General features: G+C 37.1%; 2 protein-coding genes and 1 non-coding gene across 3 annotated transcripts in view; 1 reads left to right on the forward strand and 2 right to left on the reverse strand.

The window, feature by feature from the left end:
• Nucleotides 1–11,460, reverse strand: part of LOC146170329 (disheveled-associated activator of morphogenesis 2-like) — a 50,566-nt gene extending 39,106 nt beyond the window's left edge. Inside the window, exons 1-3 of the mRNA XM_083390874.1 lie at nt 11,083–11,460; nt 2,099–2,188; nt 1,567–1,641 (exon numbers count right to left, since the gene is read on the reverse strand). Of these exons, the coding sequence (XP_083247000.1) occupies nt 1,567–1,641; nt 2,099–2,188; nt 11,083–11,277 (360 nt within the window). The 5' untranslated portion in view covers nt 11,278–11,460. The remainder of the gene's footprint in view (nt 1–1,566; nt 1,642–2,098; nt 2,189–11,082) is intronic.
• Nucleotides 11,461–13,296: 1,836 nt separating this feature from the next.
• LOC146170330 (U5 spliceosomal RNA) lies at nt 13,297–13,415 on the forward strand. Its single transcript, XR_014501359.1, has one exon. It is a non-coding gene; the product is annotated as a U5 spliceosomal RNA (small nuclear RNA).
• Nucleotides 13,416–13,786: 371 nt separating this feature from the next.
• Nucleotides 13,787–21,732, reverse strand: LOC146170331 (potassium/sodium hyperpolarization-activated cyclic nucleotide-gated channel 2-like). Its single transcript, XM_083388294.1, has 10 exons — nt 21,094–21,732; nt 20,712–20,914; nt 19,854–19,962; nt 18,620–18,781; nt 17,491–17,715; nt 17,010–17,159; nt 16,254–16,385; nt 15,487–15,612; nt 14,844–14,988; nt 13,787–13,962 (listed from the first exon to the last, which is right to left on the reverse strand). Exons 1-10 carry the CDS (start codon nt 21,730–21,732, stop codon nt 13,787–13,789), a joined length of 2,067 nt encoding a protein of 688 aa, XP_083244420.1.
• Between the last annotated feature and the right edge of the window lie 118 nt (nt 21,733–21,850).

Genomic DNA, 21,850 nt, shown 5'->3' on the forward strand with positions numbered 1-21,850 from the left:
TTATCAAATAGATTTAAATAAGGAACTGACGATGCAAGTATAGGCGAAATATATATTCCTTAAAAGTGTCTGGTCCTGGTTTTACTTAAGTTTTTAAACTTTGAGTTTTATTGTTAATTTACGCGTCAGAGGAACAGTGATCGACAAGCAGAAACTCATGCCAACGGTTTTGGATTCCATAAAGACACGCCCTTCACTAGTGTGTGTAGGGTTTTAGTTTGATTACGATGATTAAGTAAACTCACTTCACCTCATCGCATACACGTTCTATTAGTCAAGAGCAGCAACAACGGGCCTTTCCAGGGGCGGTCAATATCACTTAACGCGCTTCGTCCAAACTTATACAACTAGATTTATTTTGGCTTTTAAAAATTAGATTAGAATTAAAATTAGCGCTTTTTAGTTTTTCCAACTTAGATTAGAATTAGGTCATTTTGAGTTTTCTCAAATTAGATTAGAATCAGAGTTACCGAATTCTTAAAAAACGAATTTGAACTAGAATTAATTTTATTATTTATAATCAATTTCATTTTAATCAAGAAATATTCTAATAAGAATGTAATTTGTAAATATATGTGTGCTAATTTTGATGCCTTTTAGCATAGCATATGCTTTTCAGACTGTGAAAATTACGTTCCAACCAAAGAGTTTGAATTCAAATTCTTTGTTTTAACTAAGAGACTAAAAACACCGTTGGACAAAGTAGCATTTTTGGTAAAATTCCAATTAGATTAGAGCTAGAATTAGAGCACTCAAGCAATTCAAACTAGATTAGAATTACAATTAGCCGCATTTTGCTCTAATTCGTTGAATTAGAAAACCAGAATTATCTAGTTTTCTAAGTCTGGCTCCGTCCAAGTGAAACCGGCGCGCCGATGTTTCGACACAAATCGCTACTCATCGGTTCAGGTTTCACACTTAATGAAAATTACCCCGAGTGTCAAAACTCGGTTTAAGGCCAAAATACGTCGGAATCATTACGCAATCGGGTTCGGGCGTCCATGAGTCATTTTCCCACCGTTTTAAGGCTACGTCAGGCGTAAAACGGTCACGGGCAAAAAGAGATGAACACAGGGGGGAACGCATCTTTAAAATTGGCTACCTTGGGTCTTCGTTTGACGAAAAAAAAAGGAAAATGTGAAAAAAGGTAGCTAGTCTTTCTATAACCCTGGAAGGTAAAATTATCGCATAAAACATTTCAGTGTTTGTGTGACCCTGGAAATTTGTCCAAGGAAAATTATCGCACACAAAAAAATGTTTAAGGTAAGAGTATCATAAAAAAGCGGTCACTTTTTTTTCTTTCCTGCATAAAAACGGCAATTTTTTTGCTTTGCCATGTATTGTCCCAGGATTTAAACCGCGTGGTTTACCCACAAAGCTGATAACATTCTGGTCCCCTTTAAACTTTTCAGCCCTGAAGTGAGCGTAGAACATGACTCAGTAAAGTAGGTTAAAAACAGCGTACTCGTGTATCTATTGTGGGGAACACTTCCAAGTCGGTGTATTTGGCCACAGCATTACTAGACGACCGCCGTGGGAAGGCTGCTTCACGAGTGCTGGACTTACCGTGCTCATTGAGTTGAGGCGGTCGATGTAGTAGTCTGGCCAGCTTGTGGCAAGCTTGTTTGGATCTTCTTGTTCCTGAACGAAAATTTATCGGTAGAAACGCGTTAACAGTAACAAGGTTCGATTTTAATTTAAAATTCGAATTTCGGGAGATTTTAATGGACTCAATATCAACGTCGGAATATAATAGATCAGTTCACTTTCGATGGTTTTAACGCTTGCTACCGGGATGATGTTACACAAGTAACGTATCAAAGCAGTCAATACTTGTGACTTCATCATTGTAATGGGTATAAAAATAATAAATATGCGCACATTAAACGACGGGCTGTAAAAACAATCTAAAACAAGATAATTTTGTACAGCAAAACTTTAATTAACGCAATGACAACCACAAAATTAACAAAACGAAAACTTGACCGTTTTCCGGATGACCGTTTCGTTTGACACCCTAATACTATCAAATCGTTTCGACATTTTTTCAACTTTTCCCTGGTCAAAGAGGTGGAGGCGCATTTTCATTCAAACTCACCTTCTTTTTGCTGCAGTAGATCTGCCATTGCTTTTCGGGCGTCAGATTGAACATGGCTTGTCGGTGAGGTGCGGGAAGGTCAAGTTCGTCCTAAGTAAATAAACAGAAGGTTTGTTGCGAAAATTGAACTGGGTTGAACGTACTTAGCAACTGAAATGGACGCTGGTATAGAATCCTACTACTTTTTTACGGTAACGAAACAAGTTTTTTTTAACTAAAGTTGCAAGGAACAAATAAATACCATAATAATACTTAGAAGTGTTCATTTAACCGCTACCATTCTCTAAATTTGGCCGACTATTGAACGCCTATGTAATACAGGAATATATTATAATGTAAAAAGGTTGTTTATCTTTTAGATAATTATTTTGAAAAGCACTCAACACGTAATGCGTGGACATTAATATGATTGCGCGACGACAGAGAAATGTTATAACCGCTAACGGCTGTTACCGCGAATTGTAAACACTTAACAGTTTACGCCAATTTACGGGCTACAAGTTTGGTGCCCATGGTTAAAGGTCGCCGTTTCTCAGAGTGCCATAACCTCATTTCGCGTTAGTGTAGTTTCGCCGTAGTGTACGTGACCCTTCTAACAAGCGGGCGAGTGTCGCAAACCGTTTGCGCTCGACCGCGAAAGAACAACTTTGGCAGTTGCTCGCTAACAAGGTCGCTCGTTACCAACGTCACATTGTGACTGTGTTATTAAGGTTGGGCAAACACGAGCGGCCGACGACGACAATGACTTGTTGACTCTTTCGGCTTGACAGTTTGCTGCAGACTTCTCGAAGGAGTCGTGAACGTCTGTGTAATATCGATGCGGAACTTTTAACATTGCTCGAACAATAATAACGAAAACAAGAGCTAAAACGATGACGTCACAATATTTTAGGCTTTTGTTCCCTAACCAAAGGCCCAGCAAACTCCGAAACCTAACATGCACCTACGTACCACTCTACGCCATGTCTGAAAATGTGGAAATTCTACGATGTATACTTTTCTATCTCAGCTCCAGACTAAATCTGTATGAAACATACCCTAGCAAACCATAACAACCAAAAAAAGAATAACGGCAAAAACAAGATATGTCCAGAAAATAAATTGTCGGTTCATATAATAGAGCTGTTTTAGCAACGCACGAATGTAATGCATATTTGGTTGCAGATCGCGCGCAGATCAAAATTATTAAAGTATGAATATCTCCACTTCCTTACATCACACTATTGGGCAACATGTGTATCAGCTAAGATTGTCGAGGTTTAATTACGTAATTTTATTGAAATTGTAAATACCCCTCATAACGCAAAGAGGTTGGGCAGGCGTGCCAGCAGACAAACGTTTAACAAAAACAAATTGGCTTTTCCATATTTATTGGACCCGTTTTACCGGCATGGATTCAAATAGCGTTGTCCGACTATAAAACTTGCCTAAGATATCATAATTTAAGTGATATTGGCCACAGTACTGTAATTTCGGGGCATTTCTCCGTTGGGACAAAGACAATCAAATAACGTTGAACTTAAGTAATTCCGGTCGAATGGGGAGAAACTTCCCAACATTTCAAAGCGATGATTCGGTCTTCAGTAATAGCGTCCGTCGGGGATTATTCGCGATGTAATGATACGTTCTGGGCGATGATACACAATTGATACGAACGACGTTATTGATGGAAATATGGATTCGGGATGGCCAGATCAGCATAGGCGCAGAACGTGGGTGGGTGCGAAGCGTTCTTTTTTTGACCTAACAAATTAACCTCCATGGCTGGCTTGAAATGCAATTAACGCTCAAAATGTTTATTAAGTGTTCTTGTGACTTTATTACCTAACCAGTCGATCGAGAGTCTCTAAAAATCTTTCAGTAGATCGCAATCAAACATAAGTTGGCTACACCTGATATAAATTATAGAATATCACCCTAGTACCGATAGTACCAATTGGAACCAGCGCCGTTCCGATATTATTTGGGCATCTCCAAATACCAGCCATGCCAAAGTGGGTTAAAATAATCTTTACACATTCGAACAACGCCCCAAGAATAGTTGGGCACATGGACTCTGTACATTGTACAATATGACAAAGTAACACGAAATGACTCAACGAACGCCACGACCGCGATTTCCCAGCAAATTACGTCACTACGGGCTTGAACGGCAAATTCCGCTTAGCGCAGAGGACTTGAAAAAAAGCCCAACGATGAGGTTTAGGGCGAGGACGGGCGTCGTGCTTTGAAAGCGATAGTTCTTCGGTCGGCCACAACAGTAAAAGCAACGTCCGAAAATTGCTTGACGTTAAATACGAGCGGTCGCGAAACCTGAGACGCAAAGGGTGAAAGGCGTCGCGCTTTTTATGTCCTCAGCACTCTGGGCTATTCTAAGCGGTCAAAACGAGGTTAATCAGTGCTGGTCTTAGACGGTTGCTACAAATGCACCAGCTCGTGTTTTCACGCCTTTTTCTAAGGTCTTTCTAGTTAGTGTCGAGAAACGGAAAGCGACTGATTGTGATGCTCTTACGTCAGGGGTTCTTAAAACTTTCTTTTACCACAGAGCCCTAAAAATATTTTTGCTTCGCGTGAACCAGGGTATGCAAGGAATTTTAGATGACGCCATAAAGCAAACAAACTTCAAAAACCTGCTGTTTTCGGTCCAAAAAATGTTAAAGCGCAATAGAGCCAAAGACCACATTTCACTGTCACATTTTTTAGACCGAAATCAGCAGATTTATTTATAAAGTCGATTTGTATTGAAAATTTTTGACGTCCTTTTTGACAATTTCTTGCCTACCGTGGTCCACGCGAAGCCCAAAAAATTTTTAGGAGTCCACGAAAAAAAAGAACATTTTATGACGATTTATAACGTCCTGTTAGAACCCCTGGTATAAGGGGTTAAAACCGAGGTGGGTGAAATATTCCAAACGACAGGCGTTACATACATCGCAAGAAAATATATTTTTTAATTTTTTTGCTTTCAGCTGTAATGGGACGGGTCGCTTTTACAGGCAGATTGCCTTACCACCAACAACTAGCGTCATTGGGATCAGCGCCGTGTACACAAATCCCTAAACAGCGGGGCTTTGCATGTTTGGGCACGGAAATGTCAAAAAACACGCTGTTTATTGGCTTAAGCTGCGCAGTACACAACGCCCGTTTCCTCTCACACAATCTTTTGAGAATTATTATTTTTTTTGAAACTTTTTTGAGAAAATGTTTTTTGAGTTGGCCTTTAAAAAAAGGTTCTGTCAGAGTTGGATTTGTGTCAAAGGGCAATCTTTTCAGAAATTTCGCATAAGATAGTAATCAAAGGCAACTAAGCTTCTTAATTCGGAAGCAAATTTTAGCGTTATATCCTAAAAAAATACCTTTAAATGCTTTAATTTACATATTTGCTTGTTTGATCATAGTAATGATGCCGTTTGGTATCGCATCTGGCAGCGACACTTTTGTACAAAATATTGAATAAGTTTTTTTTTTTTAATTTATATACATATTTTATACGTGAACGAGCTATTCTTAAATTGTTTGTTTTTGCGTTTAAATTTTAGGTTAACCCCTGTAGCCAATTACCCACACACAAAAAAATTTACCGCCACGCACGCACTTAACACAGGCTGCGGTTTCGCGTTCAATAATGCCGTGGGGTTGAGCTCGACGAAACAGCCAGTCGTCAATAAAGCAAGCCGTTAAACTTAAACAGTGTGGGTCAAACTTGTCGTGAGGTCACTGAAGGTTTGTATTAGAACAAAATGCGACTAAATCTAATCCTAATCTAAATTGTAAAATTCTTGAGTGCTCTAATTCTAGTTGTAATCTAGTTCGGATTTTACCAAAAATCCTACTTTGTCCAACGGCACTTTAGTCTCTTAGTCAAAAAAAAGAATTTAAATTCATCTTTTTTTGTTGGAACGTAATTTTGAACATTCTGAAAAGCGTTTGCTATGCTAAAAGGCATACAAATTAGCACACACATATTATCATTCACATTCTTATTAGAATACTTCTCGATTTAAGTAAATTGATTGTGAATAATTAAATGTAATTCTAGTTTGAATTTGTTTTTTAAGAATGCGATAATTCTATATTTCTAATTCTAATCTAATTTGAGAAAACTCAAAATGATCTAGTTCTAATCCAACCGGAAAAGCTGAAATGGTCTAATTTTAATTCTAATCTAATTTTAAAAAGTTGAGTAAGTCTAGTTTTCCAAGCCTGGTTGTGGTATTCAAAACACAGGGTCAAACTTGTCGCGAGGTCGCTGGAGGTTATAGTAGGGGGTCAACATTGGATTTGCGACGACAAATCTCTCACCCAAGGGAGGCTAGGTTTAAAATTAACTTTCACGGAGCCGTGTCCGAAGCCTGTAGAGGCTGTTTACAGTGGAAACAAGCTGTATGTCGCCCCAGTATCGCGTTGCCTCCCTGATTCGAGCAAAGATGGTATACAGGAAATTGCGCCAACAGTCTCGATTTTTATGTTGTTTCGAATCCAAGGGAACTTATTTTTTATGTTGCGACACGTTATACAAATGCCTAGCCCTAAGGGGTGTTGACGATGTCCCCTTTCGTAAACTAAACAAAATATAGTAATCTAAAAAAATACCAACGATCCACTTTAACTTTACCGAACACTAAACTCATCAAAGCATTCGATTAACGTTGATTTACCGCTTGATTTTGGGTCACAAAAATAACGAGAAGGCTTGCATATATCAAGGCTCAGGTAGGTAATTGGCCACGGTGTGAATGCGTGATCCACGAATAAACGGCGCGTGTGACAATGGCTAATTGTGAACTCAAAAATCACAGTATGTTTATTTTTTTTTAGCAAAATCAGTGTTTTTTTTTGAAGCGGTACCTGTTGGGCCAGTTTCGCGGGCTGTAAAAGGTCTTTCGTTTTGAAACCTCAAAAGAGTAATGGGTTGACGCGAGGCAATGTTGTACACTTTGCTCTGTTGAATTTTTGTTATAATTTCTCGCGATCTAAACTCGCCATGCGAATTTTTATAAAAGTTTGAAAACCACCGGCCTACTTATTTCGCTGCATTTTGCATCCCAAGCCCAAAAATAACACTTTGATCAAAAGCGTTCTCGAACTTTCTCGATAGCGGGGAAAGTTTACGAGCGATGAAAATCGCGCGCCGCTCACCGCACTATGACGTCACACAAACACACGCCAGATGGTTATCTAGATCAGACGCGCGCAGGGGACCGCCATGCGAGGCCTGTTTTTTCGTTTGAGGTAAAGGCGGTTATGCGCGCGACGACCAGGGTTGCCAGTTAGTTTTTTTTAAACCAAATTTGAAAATTTTACCTTTTTTGACCATTTTGGATTTTATTTTTTGAAAAAAAAAATCCATATGAAATTTGGCTTTTTTAGGCTTTTTTTTGTTTTATTTAAAATTTCATGGGTGTTATGTTAAGAAGAGATGAAACTAACACAAAAAGAGAAAAAAAAATAAGAAAAAAAATGACAAGAGAAAACTTGCCAGGAAAAAATTACGAAAAAAAAAATTCAATGAACCATCATGACTATTTAACGCATTTTTATTTATTTGAGGAAAAACGCAGGCTTGTTGGAGTTTGTAGTATATTTGTTTTTTTTTGGTTTTTTTAGGTTAGTTTGTTTTTTATTTCGGCCATATGGCAACCCTGGCGACGACAGGGCCTTACAGCGACCTGGAGTGGATCAGGGTCGCGCCTGTGGGATTTTAAAGGGCGCTGGGAATATAGAGGAAACGAGACGCGACTTGCATTTATTAGCTGGACGATTTAACGGCGTCTGGCCTTTACCGCTGCATCCTTTAACAAACTTCGACGACCCCGTCTTCTCTTGAGAGTTTAATCTTTCAACAGTGAACAATTTAGAAACCGTGCAAAACCGGCGTAACCTTTCGATGCAAGTAATAACATGATTTTAAAGACATTTTTTACACGTTTTCGTGTCTTAACAAACTATGGAAACCACAGTGCGGTTCCAAGGTTATAAACATTTAACACTAAAATGGTAATAGAAAGCGGCGGCAGAAATTGGAAACCCTTGTAAGCGATTAACACGATTAACGGTGGCCTTACTGGTTGCCCAAAAGACACAAGACCTGCTTTGACGCAAACTTTAAAGATGGTTGTCTAAACATCAAGGTAAAAGGCTTTATTTCAACACTTTCGTGTCCTACATAATATGTCACTGTACTCCCATGCGGTTGCGTCGATTAGAAAAGCTCGTCTTAAACGGCACAGGCTTGCTTCGATGCAAGTTGTTCCACAAATAAAGATGTTTTAGAATTTAAAAGAGATTTTGAAAAAATTTATTGATTTTTTTTAAATCCTAACGAAACTTGAAACTCATAATGCGATTTGACGGTTTTCAAACGCTTATTTTGCTTAGTGGGTAAAAAACAAAATCTTAGCTTCGTATAGCAGCGTTTAGGACTCTACTTGTCTTGTTTTGTTCGCTTTAAAGTTCTTTCCGTTCGCACTTAGCACCTGCCAATGCACCCGACTGTGTATACACGACAAGATAAACACTAGGGCTTAGATGGCAAATCGGAAAACGCTAAGGGATTGGGACCACCAACACACTATGTTAGGGCTTGAAAATCGTGCTAATAGCACGCATACTGGGTCTAAGAGTAATTTGTTTAGCAATTGGAAAATTCAAAACAGGTAAAGTTCATTGCGAAGGTGCGCAGAGCGTCGATAAATCCATACAGCTTGCGTTTGTTTCTTCAACTACTGGCATACATAACTACAATGGTTTCATAATTAAACGAATCGATTGTAGTGTGTAATACAAAAATGGCGACTATCATACTGATTATATCATAGTTATGACCCACGCTAGCGTTACCAAACACTAGCCGTAAAATTCATCAAACCATGATTTACATTGATTTAAACGCTTGATGATTCGGTCAAAAAAATAGCGAGAAGCCTTGCATATATCAATCAAACGAACTCGAGCCATTTAACAAAGGCACAGGTAATTAATTGGCGCATGGCGTGAATGCGAAATCCACAAATAGCCGGCGCGCGTAACAATGGCTAATTGTGACCTCAAAAAGGGGAGCGACCACAGCGAAACGTTTTGTGACTGGTCTGGTCATGTGACCGGGAAAATGCCCTGACTCAAGTTAAAGCAGGCAAATAAAAGCGGGGACGTGTATTTAGAAGTCTATTATTATGGGTAAAACGTTTCTGCATGTAGCTTAAGTGTAACATTGCCTTGTAACGATGTAAACTTGTGGTGGGGACTGGGGACACTTTTTTTTGTCGCGGCCCTTTTTTTGTCTTCTAGATTTTTTAAGATTGATAGTCTCACTTAAAAATTTACCTTTGTAGCGTTTATAAGTCACTCAGGGCAAAAAGCAATAAATTCTCTTAGCCAGACCATTTTTTTAAATACAGTACAATGAATTGTACTGCTATCACACAGCCAACAATTCCATGACAATACTGGAATATTAAAAATTAGCCCGGGCCTATAGAAATTGCCCCAATGCCCACATTTTGGCCACAGCCGACAGTTTGCTGACCACTGTTAGTAAACTATCCTAATTACAAGAAGGAGGCAATGTATGGTTTAAAAGAGGGAATAAACAATTCACAGTCACAATTTAAACAAGGGAAACATAAAAGAAAAAGCGCAAAAATGGCATGACATTGCACTCACTACACATACATAATTTAATAAAAAAAAACTTTATAAAGGTAAAAGCAATATTTGTTCAGTTAGGTTTGTATTCCTAACATTACCAATAAAAAGTTTAAAGCAATTTAGTTTGCTATGCACATAGTCAAATGGGATTAACTGGTTTAGTTTACTCTTATTGTTTTAGAACAATGCACAGTTTTATTTTCCATTTATAACTTTGAACCATAGGTGTTGAACGCGAGTGTCCAGGGCATCTAAAAACGCTCTAAAATTTTACAAAATTTACACTCTTAATGTGCAAATTCAAGTTTAGGTTAACTAAACTAATGTGCGAAACTTACAGCTAGGGAAAGTGTCCGTTGCCAGATATATAAACAGAAGTTTGCGATACTGTTAAGAAAGCATTTTGTACTGATTGAAAAAAATCCTCTGTAATTTTGAAATTTCAGGTCCCTATGCTTTGAACAGTGTGCCAGCATAAACCCTGTGAACTGCAATTGCTTGCAACTAAGCTGGAGTAAGTCAATAAATCCAGTCAGTGACCTACTGAGCAAATATGCCAGCACTGGACATCACTGTTTACTAACAGGGTGGACGCATGCTGTGCATACTAACAGTAGCCACTGATTTACAGTTGTAGAAAATATGTTATACACAAAAAGAAGCAATGGTTAAGTTAAACATATTTGACAACATTTGTAATTTCTTTTTCCAATTAGGTTTGGGAAAAAATAATTTACTGCCTACAACCAACAGCAGCCCTGATTTAAATTAAAAATCCTATTTATTGACATGTCAGATGTATGTACACAGCATACAATTATTATATTATGTACCAATAAAGGTTGAAACCATTTGTAAGACTGTGTTGTATTAACAAATTTTTAGTTAATGTTTCACTGTGTATTAAGCACACTACACAAACATCTTTCTAGGTGACGACCTTAAAAAAACAATTACAAAAGTAAAGCAAAATGGTTTGTGTGGAATAACTTATTTAGATAATATACACTTTAAAATTTTACTAATTCGCCTTATTATATAGGTCCCAAGAACAATCATTTTAAAGCAAAGGCACTGGTCTAGAATCCTACCATTTTTTTACAGCAACAAAATGAGTTGACAAAATTGAAATTGCAAGGAAGAAATGGCAGAATATATATAATAACAATACTTGACCCACCCAAACTCACACTCTTACATTAATAATGTTAGCAACATAAACCCCAGGACAAAAATGTGGTAGGATTCTAGCCAGCACAACAAATAAACATGTTATGTGACACTGAAAAAATGACAGAAACTTGTTAAAATTTAGGGTAAAATGTTCTATAGCTTACCACAAGTTCAGCAAATTTCTTTTTTAGTTCAGTGGAGGATGGCATGGGTAGCGATGCTTCAAGCATTGGTGGAGGCATGGCCATTGCATCGGCCGTCATATCTAGCTGAATCTCAGGGGGTTTATCCGACCCCGTCCCAAAGCATGTTGCAAAAAAACCTTGGCCCCCTCCTGCCTTTTTCTTTCTTCTCGGCATGATGGCGCTTTTTGGTAAATAATAAACTTAATCCTTTGATAAGTTACGTCCTTTTTGTGATATTGGAAAGATATTCACCAGCAGGGTTGCAAAATAAGCACCAACTTTCAGTGTTGGCTATAGGAGGACACTTACAGTTTAAAAAGATCATTCACAATTATCACAATAAAAAAACAAAAACTGAAGTCTAAAAACAATGAAAATCAAATGAAGATTTTTATAATTATGTATATAGTTGTTATATTTGATAACCAATTTACAAGCTATTAATGGTTGCACAAAATTTTGACAAAATCATATAGACTAAGATAATTTGTGAATCAATTACAAACTTAATTTTTACATTATCCACAATTTCAATATTACGATGCTCAATTTCATGGGTAGACAGGCTGCTTTACAGACAGACAGAAAGTCATTTCAGTTCGGGGCGCACCCGAAAAACAAAGTTGGCATCATCAATCATCTACCCACACACTGATTTTTGATAGAACATCTGTCAGTTTAGCTAATAACTATATATGATTCACCAAACATTGCGGTAGGTTTGTTTGACGAAGCCATTAAGCTGAAGCATTTATTAAAAAATGTAATATAGTCGGAAGAATGTAATATACAGTAAACACAAATTTTTAAATAATAAAAAAATCTCAATAAACACTACTTTTTAAATAATAAAAAAATCTCAATAAACACTACTTTTTAAATAATAAAAAAATCTGAGCAAAGATATTAATAGTGATCTAATAAAGCAAAATATTATATGTTCAGGACAAAAACAATGCGAAATCCAGTATTATAAGATACTTTTTAAGGTTCATTAGTAGAAAATGCTGACGAAAAACGGTCAAAACTGTATTTACATATTTTTGACAAACTAAGCCATGCACAACAGTTACTGCAGCAATAAGGAAGTTATACTGTCACTTAGAGCATCATGTTACTTGACAGTTCAGCATAATGCGAACAGGATGTCTAAATATTTTGCAAATGGCAACGTTTCAAAAACTGTATTTGTAAGCTCTGCTGGCAAGCATCTGTAAAAAATGCATTTAAGAGAATGAAATCTTCAGGGTTGCATTTATGAGTTTTACATATAAAGCCCTACTTTTAGCCGTAAAATTAGGAATGAAAGCAAGAATAATAATACTGATTCATGGTGAGCTCTATTCCTAGGCAAATTTTACGATGTTATCAACAATTCCACCACGCATTCCTAGCTTTATATACATACCAAGTTTTAAATATAACGTCAAAATTAATTGTTTTGTATGACATGAATCCAGTTCAACTGAATTATTGAATCAAAAGTAATTTTTAAGCATAATAGAGCTAAAGACTACAGCAACAATAAAAAACAACAGTCTTTCAATTAAATGCCTGGCAAAAGGTAAAACAAAACACGCACATTTCTGCAAATGCAAAACTAGTGCTCCTGCATGAAAGTTATGACAAATAGTTGTTAGATATATTTCCAATTTACAGAATACAACACAGAACAAAATGTTCGTGTATTTAGGTAAACTAATACCTGAAAATACCCATTTCCCACTGATAAATCACAACTCTAAAATTTGCTAGAAACTTTACCATTGCGGTGCTAACTTTAAAGAACTACTTTCAGTTCGCAGCACAGAGTTAAGACTTGCAATATTACAGATGTTTCAAACAAAAGATGGCATTCGGTAAATTACCAAGTCTGATTATAACTTTTAAAAACAAGCGAGTGAGCGCTTTCTCCAAGTGCTTGAAAGCAACGAATAGCTAACTTCAAACTTTCAAACTTAGTTCTGCAAGGCTTTCTGCTTACCAGTGCTTAGCCGCCCACACTGGCTTAACTGTTCAGCCCCGTTCGAAGTTTATTTTACTCAATTACGAACGAAATTAAATCATTACGTCATGTTTCACGAGGTTTGACCCGTGACTGCCAGACAGCGGTTGCAATTACAGACTAGAATTTTCGCCAGTAGAAGACTGCATGTTTTTAGCTTTAAATATTACTTTGACGTTTGGCACATATCACGCTGGTCTCATTTTACAACGTGTAAATCTTTCGCCTTTTACTTAAGATTTCGGCAAAGTGGGACATTGCAATGGGTCTTTTATTATTTCTTGCATCTGCAGACACGTTATGAAAAAAAATAAAAAATAAAAAAGCGTTTTGCACATATTGAACACCGACCAATACACAAGCTTAAACCAGTGTTTCTCACCTAAAAAGCATGTCACTCAGTATAATTCGGTTGATTTATTGTTTGAATACTTATATCGGAAAAAAAATCTAAGTTAGTTAAAGCTCAAAAAACGCCCAAAATAGTATCTTTGTTAATACTCTGACGCTTTCTTTTTTATATAATTTAAGCATGACTTATGTTAACAATTATCTTGTTTTACAGTTCAGTTCATATAACACAAAAACATACGAACATAAGCCATCGCTTCAGATTGCAAATCATTCTTACGCTCAATCGTTACACAGACATCACAACAGAAAAAAACGTAGGACAAATCAGTTCTTTTGCGGCGTTTTCTTGCCGCTAGTTCCAGGTTTGGTGCTGTGGTATTCTTCCAGCATTTCGCTGGATTCTTCAACAATCTCGGTAAGCGGACTGGGCGGCAGTTTTTGGGGACCATCTAACGGAACGATAGAACAGGTTGATGTAAAAGTGTCCTGGGCGTTGTTGTCTGCAAAGCAGGCAACATATTGTTTAATAAAGCGATGGATGTTTAAGCGTTAGTTTGAGAACCAAAATGATAACGTATAAAACTATTCTATCGTAGTAATTTGTTACGACGTACAAATTAAGATAAGAAAAAACACGAAAAATGCAGTGTTGTAAACAAGACATTTTGAAATGGCTAAAGTCCCAGTCAAGTCATTTTGGTCAAAATACCTAAGTCAAGTCAATAAAAAACAGTGACTTAAGTGCACCTAAGTCATTACAACACTGCTAAAATGTATAAAACTAAATAAAGACGCGGTTATTTTAAACCAAAATCTACCTAATGCTATTAGCTAAAAAAAAACCTCTTAGGTCATGTAATGCAGGAAAATACTGCTCTGTTCTTAAAGGATTTTACAGATAAATGCACAAGAAAATTGATTATAGTTATGAACGCCAAACTGCATACAAAATACATTAAAACAATAAAGACGGGTTTTTGCGCAAACAATAATACAACTAAACAATGTTAACGTTGAGTGCAGCTGCTGTTTGAAAAAAATGATCCTACAAAAAACGCAGTAACATATAAATAGCCTTTTACGTAGTTAAAAATAAAAGAATAATGATCTACGTTTTGATTAAAACACTGATGTAAAAAAGTCATTTGCTAGCTCTTAAAGCTGTAAAATCTAGAAAAAAATGCAGGCAAAATACTTATACAATAGATAGAGATAAATTTTGCCCAGTTTTGTGCCACCAGTAGTGAAAATATGCCTACTGAACCAAAATACGGTAACATGCTTCATGTTCACCGAATAGAAATACATCATCTTTGTTTTAGTTAAACACTAATGTGTAATAGTCATTTGCTAAATCTGTCGAGTAAGATATTCATTGCACCTTTTATTCTGCTCTGGGCAACGATGGACAGTTTGCTTCGTTGTTTGGGAAATTCCTTCAATACTTCGTTAAAGTCGCCAACGCTCAGGGAATAGAGGTAGCAGTAGGTGTCAGCCGAGACGCTCGCTATGCGACGGAGATTTTGCTGCCAATGAATGATTGTTATTGGAAACAAGGACGACAAGAGAGTTTCCACACGTAACTCACAACTCGCTGGTAAAACACGTTTAAAATATTTTTATCAAAATTGAAAACAAATACCGCACTGGTCATCTGAATAACTGTTCGAAAGTACATGGCCGGTGTAAGGGTACTGTATGCCTAAGGCTGTTTACTAGAGAAGGGCTTAGTTTTGCAAACCAAGCTACAAAAAGTAATAAAAATACGGATATCTATCAATTTCAGCTTTACAAAAATTTAACTTAAATTGAAGGATGATTTTTTTCGGATCTAAGGCTATACCCTTAGTATAGCCTAATGGTTATATCAGCCACCGCGAAAGTATATTAATATTTTTTTTATTAAATTTTTTAATTGAATTTTCAAAATTGAATTTTGAATTTGAATTTTCGATCAATAAAACACCAACAAACCCATTTTTACGGCAGCATTTGCTATTGTTTTTTTTTATTTTATAACTTACTTGTAGCAGAGCAATCTCTCCAAAGTAACATCCGTCCGAGAGGCTCTGCTCAATGTTGTGCTGAGCCGACTTGATGGTCACCGTTCCTCTGTTGATGAAGTACATCTTGTCGCCTGTTGAGCCTTCCTGAATCGTAATGGGGACAACAAATTACAGGTACTACTTTTCTATTTATAAACGTCGTTTAACCTTCCGCTGTTTATATACTTTTTAAAGCAATGGTCACAAGTAATGTTTGACCCCGATCACAACACTGCACGGTAAATGGCAAACTTTCATTTGCAATTATTTGCCAAAGCTTTTGGCAGTGTTGTAATGACTTATGTCCATGACTTGACTTAAGTCATTTGGGCAAATGACTTGACATTACTTAAGTCTAACGGGCAAATGACTTAGTTAAAAATGAGGTGTTTAAAGCATTTTTAAAACTAAAATCCGTTATATATCTTAATTTTTCTACAAATGGTTGCTTGCTCTATGTTGCGTGTTTGGTACGTTTAGGCTAAGTTGAGTTTTTGCTAGTAATCGAGCTAATTTACCAATTTAACGTTTACTTTTTATGACATGGACTTATTGACTTGGAGTTGACTTGCAAAAATTATGACTTGACTGGGAGATTTTACTTGGAATTAAGTTATTTTACGAATGACTTGACTGGGACTTCATTTTCAAAAGAGTCATTTTCAAATGGCTTGTTTACAACACTGGCTTTTGGTGTACTATATGGAAATGTCCTCGACGCATCTTGAAAAAAATATTTTCCTCACCCTGACGATTATTTCTCCAGACAGAAAAACTTCGAAGGAGAGTTTCTGCAAAACCGAGCTCACGAAACTCTCGTCGGCCTCGCTGAAGAAAGGAACTTGGTCGACTAACTCCTTACAGTTGTAATTTATAACCTGGAACAAAAAAAATTACATTCATTTTCAACAAACTTGGTCGACTAACTCCTTACAACTGTAGTTTATAACCTGGAACGAAATTATTACAATAATTTTCAACAAAATAGGCCCGATTTAATACGGGTCACCGAACAGCCAAATATTTGAGAATGTGTAACTATGCAGATCTTGCAAACCAGACCAGTACAGGTCTTCAGGCCATTTTTTTTAATGAAGTCACACACAGTTGTTAACCTACTTTAAAAAAATACATCTTTCAAGATAGAATCGCTGCGCTAGAATGCAAATCATGGCTGAAATTTCCTTATTAATTTGGTATCGGATACCTGCCTAGTATCGGATGAGTACAGAAACCACCACTTGATATCGAGTATCGGTTCCGATCCGATATTATCGGACATCCTCACTGTTTACACGCCAAAAATAACGCTGCTTGGTGGGATTTTTTCATTCTCGTTATATCGATAATTTATTATGATTATTGACCGGCCTGAGAGTGGAATATTGGCTTAAAAAGTGAAATTAAATAAAGAATGCATTTTTTTGAAATATTGCTGTCGTAAAACTTGATACCAGTGCTATCCCAAACAAGTCTCGCAATGTAATTAATCGAATACTGACCTCTTCTCGAAGATTGTGGTTAAGTTCAGCCAAAATCCTCTTTTCATCGAACATCTTTCCCTGGTACCTGTTTTCGTAATAATCCGAAATCTTGTGACGCAGTTTTGCTGGCAGCTTGCGAAACTGCATATACTCTTTCACTTGCATGTACTGAAAGGAATTGGTGTACGTAAATTTAAAAGCACTATAGTTGAAATAACTTGAAAGTAAAAAAAAAATATTGGAATGACTTTAAAAACATATTTTAAAGGTTAACAAAAAATCGACATATTTCTCTGCTTTTAGATATTTGACAATCGCCAATACCATAGTCAGTGTAAAAATATAGTGAGTTAACTAAATTTATATTTGAAGAACAGGCCTTTATGGGTGCTGAACTATTCTCAAGAAACTGTGTTAGGATGAATAAATTGCAAAGTAGTTGTTTCGAACCAAATGCGTTACTCATACCGCTAATATCACTAGGAAAAAATGAGTCCACCTTTTCCTTGTACGACCTCTTGGACGCGTCCATTGACTGAATAAGAGAGGTCGCGTTGCCGATAAAGAGGGCAAAGCACATGGCACCGGAGCACATGCTGACGTAGGTCACCCAGAGGTCGACTATGCTGTGCGGCGGCTGCTGGCCGTAGCCGATGCACAACATGTGGCTGGTGGACTTGAACACAGACCAGGAGTACCGCTCCCAAACCGTCACGTGGTCCAGCTGAAAATGCGCGGGAAAAGTCTTGTTAGGCAGAAAAGCAATGAAAGATGCACACACATATGTGTGTTTTTGAATTATGATATGGTACGACAGATCCCCTTTAATGTGAAGTTGTTTGTACTAACAGAATGGGGCAAGCGTTGCCGTCATATTTGTATCTCGACTCGCTCTTCTCTGAGCCTGTGTAGATATGTTGGTAGAACGATGGTCCCGGTATGGCCGGAGGTCGTGAGTTCGAACCTCAACACAGGCTAGTTGTTTTTCTAGTCTGCCCTGCTTACATCATTGATCGACAGATTCGGTGGGTCTGCGTTGGCTTTCGGTGTACTAATAGTCAGAAATGCTTTTTAAATTTTATATTGATGTACATTGGGTTGTGGTGCTGTGATCGGTTTGCAATAGGCACAATGCAAAAACAGATTCCTTAAAATAGATCCTTGAAAGTGACTAAGGGAACTAAAGGTTTTGGTTGTGCCAAGTTTTAACTGAACACGCGTTATTTGTCACAACCGGTTTTATGGGATTAAGTGAAATTGAAACAATATAAAACAAATAACTCACGATCTTATGTTTTTACCATTTTGGGGTTTAAAGCGATAGCAGTTTTTGGATATATATAATGTGTAAGACATGTACATCATTTTCTCTTATGCAAACAGTAAATAACTCCAAAGTTTAATTTTAACTTAAAAAACTTAAAATTTGCTTAAATGTATTTTGCGTGCGTGAGAACACATTTTAGGGCAAGTCTTTGAGGAACAAAACGATAAAAATAAAAATAGGATAAAAAATAACATATAGAAAGTATTGACTTAAAATACAAAGCATACGCGTAGGAAAATTAAGGTTGTCTGGAAAGCATGGCCACAAAATATGAATAAAATAAGTGTTTTTAATATCTCACGTGTAAGTTTCGTTCCTTTGCCCAGGTTCCATCCGGGAATTCTAGGAACATCGGAACCATCCATTGCAGACATCCGTTAAAATGACATATGAACAGCATCAGCATTATAAGGTTGAGGATACGTGCAAAGGCGAGTGCCAGTTCGTACTGGAAATTGAAGATCTACAACAAAACAGATGTTATCCGCGGGGTAGTAAACTATTTCTTTCAAATCGAATCTGCTGCTGCGCAAATAACACCAAATCGTTGTTTCAAAAGGCAGTGGTCCTCAAACTTTTTTTATGCGATGCTTTTCGATTTTTTTTACTTGCGACATAACCAGCGATTGAAATTTTTAGCTACCAAGTTTTTTTGATTTGTTTATTTGTTTGTTTTACAAAATGTTAATCGATTTCTGCAGTTTTCGTAACATGAATTCAAATGCACATTTAATAGGATAATCAGTGTAGTAAACAACTCATTTTAAAATCACTTTAAGTCCCGTCAAGTAATTTTAAAAAATAACTTAAAGTCGAGTCTTTTGCAAAAAAAAAAAAATCAAATCCCCAGTCATCGGTTGCCCAGGCCAAGTCCCAGACAAGTCATTACGTGGCAAGTCAATTTCAATTCATGTCATTCACATAAAAGTAAACTGTCAAACTATTAAAATTGGTAAACTCGTCTGATTATAAGCAACAATTTAACTAAAAAATAACATAAACGCAATATACAGCAATGACAGTGTTTAATGTGCAATACTTAAGATAAATTTTAATAAAAAACGCTTATTTTAATCCCAAGGTATTTGACAAAATGACTTAAGTCAAAGTCAGGCCATTTGTCCAAAAGACTTAAGTCAAGTCTCAAGTCATTTGAAACAGTGACTTAAGTCAAGTCAATGACTTACAACACTGGGTATAATAATGTACGTAAGCATTGTATTAGCGCAATTTTTTTTTCAGGCAAAAAACACAGAGTACAATTATTGGTATATAAAAACAACCAAAGTTATGCCAATATCGCATGTGTTAAGTTTACCGTGTTAAAATTTTATTTTTTAAGAGGAATATGGAAGCACTCCGGACAACCGTATCTCCAACGAGGGAGAGGAACGGAATCCATAATGGAGGGGAGGCGCCGGGTTGACTGGGTATAGTGGGCCTAGCGCAATAAAATAACGGAAATTTTTTAAAGCCTGTGGAAAATTAAAACGACGCCCAGTTTGAAAACCTCTGTCACATTTGCTTGTTGTTACCTCTTCCCATTGTTTCATGTATCTTATGAAGCGCGACAGTCGCAAGAGGCGCAAAAGGGCCAATATTTTTGCCATTCTTAGGAGACTAAGAGCTTTCATTCCTGATCCGCTGATTGCACCGTTGGCTGTCATATCGGGACCTGACTGTTTCTGAAAATAAGGGGCAACAATGTTAACTTGGTATATAAAACAAGCAAATGTCATTAACAATCGAGTATTCGAGTTCTATCACTGAGATGCATAGGAATACGCGGTAAAAATAGCTTACTTTAAATACCACAACTTGAATGCGATTGATAATCAATAAATGATACCATAAAATGAATTATATTTGGTAACCTCGGTTCACTGGAACTATACGAGAGCCAAATAACGCTAGGCCTGTTTTAAGGGACCGGTGGCCCATGCTTTACATCAGTGGTATTTATCCACAATACGCAAGAGCCTCTTAAGTGGTATAAAGTACCATTAAGTTCACATTTCATAAACGGAAAGCATGATTTTTCTCGCTTTGACTAGCCTTTAAACTTAACATTGCGTAACAATTCCTAAACAGGTATAAACCGCTTCTAAACTAAACCTTATATCAGTGGTTCTTAACCTGAATTTTGCAGTTGGTAAGCTTCTTGATACAACTATTTGTGTACGATTAGAGACCATTATATTAAAAGACATTTCCTACATGTTTTAAGTTGATTGTGTTGTTCCAATTACATGCATAGTGTGATTTCAGTAAAATAATCAACGAAAATTCCAGTCTGGGTGCCGGAAATTTATTTATTATTTTTAAGAGTTGTCGTAAGCCATAGAAGGTTGACAATCACTGGCTTATTTAAAACATGCGCCACTGATTTATACGATAGCCGACTTCTACTCACCACAATTGTGAAGGGCAAATCGAAAGGAAAGGTTGAAATAAAGTCGACCACAAACCAGGTTTTGAGGTACATCTTACGAATCTGTTTAGGATCTAGAATAACTTCGCTATCTGGCCCGTCAATCACTATCCCGGTTCTGAAGTTGAATACGATGTCCAATAAAAACCAGACGTCCGATATTCCCTGAAAATTAAATACATTTGGTGTTTTTTATAAACGATAGGTTTACCAAACTCGTAAAATAGTAAAAATTGTCACAATTTTGGTTTAAAAGTTAAAAAATGCTCTATTTCCCAAAATGGCTCACGAATGCACTCTGCAACGGTCAATAAACAACAGAACTTTAATAACAAAATAATTACCTTAAAAGTAAGCCACCCGACTTGGTTGTCTTTCCAAAATGAAATGGCAACCGGAATAAGAATTATGTTTATAAGCAAAAGGACCAACGTGAACGAGTCCCATATAAATCTGAAGTTACTGTACGGATGGATAATCAAATTCCCAGCCTTTTCTAGGCGACTTTGTTCCTCTTTAACTGCCTTTTCGCTGCCGTATATTTTCAGCGACATTTTGTTCATGGGAATGGACATAGAGCCGGTGACTCCGCGACGAAACTGGTTCTTATCCGGATGCAGAAATGCCGAGCTGTCTTTGGCGACAGAAACCTGGGAAACGAGCTTCGCCATTTCCTTTCTTTCTCGCTGCACTGCCTCTTGTATGTGCTTTTCTTCTTCCGCCTTCATATTGGCTTCGAACTGCTGGCTTTTTCGCCGCACCATACCGGGATCCATGTTCATTGCAAGAAAACTGGCAGTAGGCTTAGCGCCTGAATCGGCCGATAAGTCCGACCCTAGCGTTGATGGCTGATCTATGTCTATTTTAACACCTGTTTCTTTTGCATTTTCGTCTTCTCCGGTTAGGAATATAGCTGGAATTTCGGCACTTTCTTTGCGACCTTCGGCGCCGGGACTGGAACCGATTTTTCTTTTGTTACTCATGGTGTAGAAGCCCCACGTCTCGGCGTACAGAGAGTGGTCGTTGCTTTATTTACAAAGTGTCGCTACTCCATGATGTTTTCAAATCAAGCAGAGCTTTCGCACGATAACAGTGTCAATC

Source organism: Ascidiella aspersa, chromosome 1, assembly GCF_963924565.1.
Source record: "Ascidiella aspersa chromosome 1, kaAscAspe10.2, whole genome shotgun sequence".
Classification (NCBI taxonomy): domain Eukaryota; kingdom Metazoa; phylum Chordata; class Ascidiacea; order Phlebobranchia; family Ascidiidae; genus Ascidiella; species Ascidiella aspersa.